This window comes from Salmo trutta, chromosome 15 (genome assembly GCF_901001165.1).
Source record: "Salmo trutta chromosome 15, fSalTru1.1, whole genome shotgun sequence".
Classification (NCBI taxonomy): Eukaryota; Metazoa; Chordata; class Actinopteri; order Salmoniformes; family Salmonidae; genus Salmo; species Salmo trutta.
In genome coordinates, this window is record NC_042971.1 from 51,546,626 (window position 1) to 51,555,051 (window position 8,426).

At 47.6% G+C, this 8,426-nt stretch overlaps 1 protein-coding gene across 1 annotated transcript; it reads right to left on the bottom strand.

The window, feature by feature from the left end:
• Nucleotides 1–870: 870 nt before the first annotated feature.
• LOC115149289 (tetratricopeptide repeat protein 28-like) lies at nt 871–8,420 on the bottom strand. Its single transcript, XM_029692014.1, has 10 exons — nt 8,204–8,420; nt 5,625–5,749; nt 4,902–4,979; nt 4,614–4,773; nt 4,420–4,496; nt 4,157–4,180; nt 3,907–4,036; nt 3,600–3,707; nt 2,791–3,436; nt 871–2,695 (listed from the first exon to the last, which is right to left on the bottom strand). The coding sequence occupies exons 1-10, from the start codon at nt 8,337–8,339 to the stop codon at nt 1,468–1,470; spliced, it is 2,712 nt and encodes a 903-aa protein (XP_029547874.1). The 5' UTR covers nt 8,340–8,420; the 3' UTR covers nt 871–1,467.
• Between the last annotated feature and the right edge of the window lie 6 nt (nt 8,421–8,426).

Here is an 8,426-nt window from a genome sequence, read left to right on the forward strand (position 1 = left end):
CTAAACCTAATTACTATCTCAATATTGAAAATGCAATTATTACATTTCCATAACGAAAATCTGTAGGTGGATTTTGCTCTAAAGAACCAGGATTTCATCAGCTAAGTCCTCACCTCCAACAAGTATCATCACAGCCAAATCCCATTCCATCTCTTACTGATATGGCAAGCTTGTTCAAAGTCTTATATAGTCTATAAAGTTGATCACACTAGAAAAAATGTCATGTTTGAGGGTTCAGTCCTGATCAAGAAGATAAAAGTCCCTGCAGTCAGTAACATCCCTCTTCATAAACCATTACACGCTGACAAGAGAGTAAACCTTCTTTATTTAAATTATTTTACTGGGAAAGAACTGAGATGCATGTTTAAAGCTGCAATATGTAACTTTTCTGGCGACCCGACCAAATCCACATAGAAATGGAAGTTATAGATCTGTCATTCATCAAAAGCAAGTCTAAGAAGCTGTATATGTTCTATGTGCGCTATTTCTATGCTCCCCGGTTTTACATTTTGTTTTTCCATCTTTTACTTTCAGTTTTGTATACCATTTTCAAACAGCTGAAAATACAATATTTTTGGTTACGGAAAAGATATCTCACAGCAGTTTAGATGGTACAATGATTCTCTACACTAAAACTGAAATTAGCTGGACTATTAGAATTTTAGCAACCAGAAAATAGCAGAATGATTTCTGCATGGTGCATCTTTAACTAGGGTCCACATTGAATAGCAATATATTTCATGCTTTCAGACTGACACTTAATTTACATAGAAATCGTCTCATGTGTCTTTTCAAAACTTCAATAAAAATATTAAATTATTTTATTTATTTTTGTGCACCGTTTGCTTTTTAATATATAAAAACACATAATACTGATTACAAAGCACAGGATTTAATTTACAAAACATAATAACAGTTACAATACTTGGTAATAACAATTCACAATAATTATATTCAAATAAATCATAATTAAAACAATTCCATTTAGCATTTTATTGACTTTCGCAAACAGCGAGCGTTTTAGGTAAAAAATAGAAACACCATATTGGTATTTTCAGTCATTCTAACAGTCTGCCTGTATCAAAGTGTCTTTACAGTGTTGGAGGAGGCAAGGGGACTACATGTCAGTGAGGAATCTCAGGCAGATTTCAACCCAGAGTTATACAGAGTCCAGTCTGTCTCCCTCTGTCCTTCAGGGTGACTGCACTCTTCTCCTTTATGACCTGTCCCTGCTCGGTCCTTCCTTTCCTCTCCACTAGGGGGCAGTCAATCACTGCAAAGTGTCCCATTACCACTTCCTATTTAACTAATGCAAATCGGAACTTCAGTTTTGGTGGTCCCCATTTGGCCTTCTTGTTAGTGTAATGTTCAGTCCCTTTCATAGCACACAGCCCAGCTAGTATAATCCACTAGAAGAACCTCAGAGTCAGGAGCAGATCTCTAACCATTAAGAGTCTCTAACCCCTCTCAGCATTTAGAGGAGGGGAAGAACTTCCCAGGCGAGGGGAACTTGAAGCCTTTCCCCGAGGGCAGTCTGACGGGGTGTGGGGGTGCTCCGGGACTACCTCCCAAAAAGGAGTCAGTAGCAGTATGAGGAGGGAGCACCACTGGCGGTTTTGAACCCAGCTTTCTGTGTCCGTCAGGTAGGTTGGTAGGGCTCTGGGGCCCCTCAGTGTCCTGGTTCTGGTTGGTGGATCCATGTCTTGGAGAGAGGTGAAGGAGCCCCAGGACATCTTTCTGGACCGTGCTCATCTTCTTCCCACCACCTCGGAGCACCCTGCCTGGCCCGGGAACCTCCTGCCTCTGGGTGGCGTTGGACCAGAAGGTCTTCAGGTTGTGGATGGCCTGTACCCTCTCGTCCACAAGGCCTGCCCGTTTCAACCGGCCCAGGTCTGGAGTTTCGGCCGGGCTGGAGCGGGCAGATGTGGAACCTGTGGAGGAGAAAGAGAGGGCAGGGGAAGGGGCCAGGGAGAGGACTGGGGATGCAGCCAAGGATGGGAAGCTTCCGACTGGGGAAGGGTGGCCTGAGCTGGGGGAGATGGAGATGCTATTGGGAGAGTGTGAGATGTGGGTGGTATAAGGGGAGCTAGGGTATTTATGTCTTTGCTGCGCCTGGATGTGGGGGTCTGGGGTTCTGGAGGGTGAGGGGTTGGGGTGAGAGAAAGAGAGGGAGGGAGAGTGGGAGGATAGGGTCGGGCTGTTGTAGCCGGAGCTGATCTTCTGTAAGGATGAGGAACGAGAGGGTGGTTTGGACCTGGTGGAGAGAAGGGGCGTGGAGAGTGGTGAGAGGGGGGAAGGGAGTGGTGAGAGAGGTGAAGCCCGGGCCTGTAGGCTGGCTCTACTACTGGGTCTGCTAAAAGCGCTGGTCTCAGACGAACGGAAGCCCAAACCCCCTGCGGTGGGGGTCAGGCGGGCTGAGGTGCAGGAGGGTCTACGTTCTGGTCCCCTTAACCCCTCCTCCCCTCCTCCGTTGCCTGCCCTTCCTGTCCTCCCCCTCTGGAGGCTCTCCACAGCCTGCATGTGGCTTTGGGTCTCTGACAGGATCCTGCTGGCCAGCTCCTGGGGGTCCAGAGGGGTGGGGGGAGGCTTGTCTTCCTGGGACTTGACGGTGCTGTCTGTCTCTGTACTGGACTGGTCAGACTCAGAGAGCACTGCCTCTGTACTGACCACCTGACCTTTAGACACGCTCTGAGAGCTGGTGAGGAGAGGGGGGAGAGATGGTTAATTTGATGTGACAAGTAGGTCAAGAGGCAAACAGTTGAAGCAAACAGTTAAAAAGCAACAACTTACCCCTGGGACTTAGTGTGTGTGTTAGGGCTGGGGGGTATGGCCAGGGGCGGCAGGGGGACTTTGAGTGGTGAGGTGGGAGTGCTGACACTCCCCTTGGAGGAGACTGAGACGGGGTACCCTCTCCCCACCACGCCTCCCCTCCCCGCTCCTCTAAGGTGTCTGCATCCCCCAGGGAGGGGTAAGGTGTCACACTCCCTCCCCCCTCCTCCCCCCAGAGGTTCACTGCTGATGATGGAGAAGCCTTCATACTCCTCCTGTTCCTCCCCCTCTGTCCCTCCTCCTCCTCTGTGATTTGTCAATCTGTTTCTCGACATGCCTCCTGTGTGTCGGTGCGAGGCGAATAACCCTGCTCCTCCGCGGTGCTGCTCCAACTCCTGCTGCCGTGAGCGCTGGCTGATGACATCACTTCCTGCGGGTTCGGGGCGGGACAGGAAGCTGAGAGAGGAGGTGAGTGAGCTGAGGCTGTAGAGGGAGATGGCGTCACAGGAGAGACCGTCTGCGCTGCCAAGTGGGGGGGAGAAGGGAGGCTGGGGAAGGTTGAGGGGGAGGGAGAGAGGGAGGGAGTGGGAGGCACACTGGGAGGAGGAGAGAGACTCAAGAGAGGAAGAGCTGTCCAGGCTTAGGCGTTTGGGCAGCTCCGTAGAGTCTGCAGGAAGAGAGGACAAGATGGGAGGGTGAGACAGAGGTAAGATGAAATGGGGAAACACAATGTAAGTATAGGAATGTTTCACTTGAAGTCTGGATGTCAGACTATGTAACTAACATACATAACAATGTAGAGTTAAGAGAGAGGGCTTGGAGACTCTTACCAAACAGTGCTAGTAGAGACTGCAGAGCAAAGTGCATGGTCCGTCTGCTAGCCTGTTTACCAGTCTTCAATAGCACCTCCTCCTGTCCTGCCTCACACAGGTCAAAGCCTGGAGGGAAACAGAGAAGGGAAAATAATGACACACCGAACATCTAGGCTTTAGCTCAATGGTCTAACACAGTCTTGTGACATAAAGGAGACATGGGTTCAAAACCTAGTCGGTCACCTACACTGGCTGTCTAAAAATGAGAAGGGAAAAGCCTCTGCTATTATATATCCAACTCTCAGTACAGTGATAACTGACTCACCCAGCGCAGCCAGGAACTCATGACAACCAGGAAGTCTCCACAGCTGGACACTAATGGACACCTGGATGGGAGCCAATGAGAACTCCAGCTCCTTGTCACATGACTGCTGCTGAAACAATACCTGGTGAAGCTGGAGACCGGGAGAGGTAAGTTATCGCAGCATATTATCGCACTAGAATTTCTGCCCTGCCCCCCTTTTTTTGTCTCAGTATGAGTTTATCATGCTAGAAAGCTACAACACACAACTTACCATTCCCACCATATATTTAACAGCCTTCAAGTGGTGGGTAAGAGGGAGAGAGCGAGAGAGGACTTAAACTGTTAGGAACAGAACATTAGAAAGCAACAGGCCTTGTTAATGAACACCATGCAAGGACCACCACTGTTTATCAGCCTTAAAAATGACTCAGGTTATGATGATATTGACCCCATGCAAATACTGCCAGGCTCATCACATATATATTCAAATAAAGCATACAGCATGCAAATGAATCAGTGTGCATTGAGGCCTACCTTGTTTATGAGCTGGTCTCCAGTCTCAGCAGCAGTGACCAGTTTACAGAGAGCCTGGAAGGCTGCATGAGGCAGACCTGGACAACAGAGAGGATTGATTGACTGACTGATTACCATGTTGGATCTAGAGTATGGTGCTGTGCTGACAGTCTGATTGGTTAATTGATTGATTCACTCCTAAATTGATAGGTTACCTAGTAGTGACTGCAGGGTGGTGCTGCAGAGCTGCAGCCGGTCTCCAGGGTCAGCCGTAGGGAAGAAGACAGCAGCGGGGAGACCACTGCCGGTACCGGAACAGTCTAACCGGAACCCCACAGCTGACAGCAGGGCCTGCCATCCCGGGACCCCACCAACCTGGGTTCATATAAAACACTTATTCATTAAGATTACACAGAATAACCAAGTAATGAGGAACACCAAATACCTTAAGACATTTCACTGAAGTAAAGATGCAGAGCACACACACATATGAAAACACACACCTTATTCTCCACGCTCTGCTGCGAGGTGTACATAGCGTTACTCTGATGACTCTGTATACGCTGGAGAGACTTCTCAACCTGAGGGATGGAGGGAAAGAAATCACATTATTTGGCAAGGCTCTTTAAAGTCTCTTGAATAGACATAGGCAATATGGCAAATGTTGTGCAAATTTGTTACCAGGTGATGTTGTACATGTTTGTTACCAGGTGATGTTGTACATGTTTGTTACCAGGTGATGTTGTACATGTTTGTTACCAGGTGATGTTGTACATGTTTGTTACCAGGTGATGTTGTGCATGTTTGTTACCAGGTGATGTTGTACATGTTTGTTACCAGGTGATGTTGTACATGTTGTTACCAGGTGATGTTGTACATGTTTGTTACCAGGTGATGTTGTGCATGTTTGTTACCAGGTGATGTTGTACATGTTTGTTACCAGGTGATGTTGTACATGTTTGTTACCAGGTGATGTTGTGCATGTTTGTTACCAGGTGATGTTGTACATGTTTGTTACCAGGTGATGTTGTACATGTTTGTTACCAGGTGATGTTGTACATGTTTGTTACCAGGTGATGTTGTACATGTTTGTTACCAGGTGATGTTGTACATGTTTGTTACCAGGTGATGTTGTACATGTTTGTTACCAGGTGATGTTGTGCATGTTTGTTACCAGGTGATGTTGTACATGTTTGTTACCAGGTGATATTAAACATGTTTGTTACCAGGTGCAGTAGAACTCTCAGGGCATCTCTAGCTCTCTCAGGATATTGGAGGATCTCTGCCAGGGCCTGGCCAATCAGAGACGAGGGGCTGTTCAGCTTCACATCACAGCCAATCAACATGAAGCCTGAGAGAAAACAGGAAGAGGAGTGAATCATGTCAATCAATCAATCAAATGTATTTTTAAAGCCCTTTTTACATCAGCCGATATAATGTGTGATCATGCGTGTATGTGTGTATACCATACCAACCTGTCCAGTTAGACGGGTGTGTGTGTGTGTATACCATACCAACCTGTCCAGTTAGACGGGTGTGTGTGTGTGTATACCATACCAACCTGTCCAGTTAGACGGGTGTGTATGTGTGTATACCATACCAACCTGTCCAGTTAGACGGGTGTGTGTGTGTGTATACCATACCAACCTGTCCAGTTAGACGGGTGTGTGTGTGTGTGTGTATCCCATACCAACCTGTACAGTTAGACGGGTGTGTATGTGTGTATACCATACCAACCTGTCCAGTTAGACGGGTGTGTGTGTGTGTGTGTGTGTGTGTGTATACCATACCAACCTGTCCAGTTAGACGGGTGTGTGTGTGTGTGTATACCATACCAACCTGTCCAGTTAGACGGGTGTGTGTGTGTGTGTATACCATACCAACCTGTCCAGTTAGACGGGTGTGTGTGTGTGTGTGTGTGTACTAACCAGCCCAGTTAGACGTGAGTGTGTGTGTGTGTGTGTGTGTGTACTAACCAGCCCAGTTAGACGGGTGTGTGTGTGTGTACACTAACCAGCCCAGTTAGACGGGTGTGTGAGTGTGTGTGTGTGTGTGTGCGTGTACTAACCAGCCCAGTTAGATGGGTGTGTGAGTGTGTGTGTGTGTGTGTGTGTGTACACTAACCAGCCCAGTTAGACGGGTGTGTGAGTGTGTGTGTGTGTACTAACCAGCCCAGTTAGAAGGCTGTGTGAGTGTGTGTGTGTGTGTACTAACCAGCCCAGTTAGAAGGCTGTGTGAGTGTGTGTGTGTACTAACCAGCCCAGTTAGAAGGCTGTGTGAGTGTGTGTGTATTAATCCGCCCAGTTAGAAGGGTGTGTGTGTGTGTGTGTGTGTGTGTACTAATCCGCCCAGTTAGACGTGTGTGTGTGTGTGTGTGTACTAACCCGCCCAGTTAGAAGGGTGTGTGTGTGTGTGTGTGTGTGTGTGTGTGTGTGTGTGTGTGTGTGTGTGTACTAACCCGCCCAGTTAGACAGGTGTGTGTGTGTGTGTGTGTACTAATCCGCCCAATTATTTATTTATTTATTTATTTATTTCACCTTTATTTAACCAGGTAGGCAAGTTGAGAACAAGTTCTCATTTACAATTGCGACCTGGCCAAGATAAAGCAAAGCAGTTCGACAACATACAAAAACACAGAGTTACACATGGAGTAAAACAACATACAATCAATGATGCAGTAGAAAAAATTACGACTATATACAATGTGAGCAAATGATGTGAGATAATGGAGGTAAAGGCAAAAAAGGCCATGGTGGCAAAGTAAATAAAGTATAGCAAGTAAAACACTGGAATGGTAGATTTGTAGTTTGAAGAAAGTTAAAAGTTAAAATATAAATAATATGGTGCAAAGGAGCAAAATAAATAAAATAAATAAATACAGTAGGGGAAAAGGTAGTAGTTTGGGCTAAATTAAAGATGGGCTATGTACAGGTGCAGAGATCTGTGAGCTGCTCTGACAGCTGGTGCTTAAAGCTAGTGAGGGAGATAAGTGTTTCCAGTTTTAGAGATTTTTGTAGTTCGTTCCAGTCATTGGCAGCTGAGAACTGGAAGGAGAGACGACCAAAGGAGGAGTTGGCTTTAGGGGTGACCAGAGAGATATACCTGCTGGAGCGCGTGCTACAGGTGGGTGCTGCTATGGTGACCAGTGAGCGGAGATAAGGGGGGACTTTACCTAGCAGGGTCTTGTAGATGACCTGGAGCCAATGTGTTTGGCGACGATTATGAAGTGAAGGCCAGCCAACGAGAGCATACAGGTCGCAGTGGTGGGTAGTATATGGGGCTTTGGTGACAAAACGGATGGCACTGTGATAGACTGCATCCAGCTTGTTGAGTAGGGTATTGGAGGCTATTTTGTAAATGACATCGCCGAAGTCGAGGATTGGTAGGATGGTCAGTTTTACGAGGGTATGTAGACTTAGAAGGGTGTGTGTGTGTGTGTGTGTGTGTGTGTGTGTGTGTGTGTGTACTAACCCACCCAGTTAGAAGGGTGTGTGTGTGTGTGTGTACTAACCCTCCCAGTTAGACAGGTGTGTGTGTGTGTGTGTGTGTGTACTAACCCGCCCAGTTAGAAGGGTGTGTGTGTGTGTGTGTACTAATCCGGCCAATTAGAAGGGTGTGTGTGTGTGTGTGTGTGTGTGTACTAACCCGCCCAGTTAGAAGGGTGTGTGTGTGTGTGTGTGTGTGTGTGTGTGTGTGTGTGTGTGTACTAACCCGCCCAGTTAGACAGGTGTGTGTGTGTGTGTGTGTGTACTAACCCTCCCAGTTAGACAGGTGTGTGTGTGTGTGTGTGTGTGTGTGTACTAACCAGCCCAGTTAGACGGGTGTGAGAAGTGTGTGCTGCTCTGTAGAGTCTTCATGGCCTCAGAGAGAGCTGCACTGGCCTTGGTCCCGTTCAGCAGTGCCGTGTAGAAGCTGTGCGTGAACACCTTGGATGCTGCCATGGGAACGGGCCACAGCGACACACACACACACTGCACCCCCGCTGTCAGGAAGGCACGGGACAGACCCACCACCCCGTCTGAGGTCAC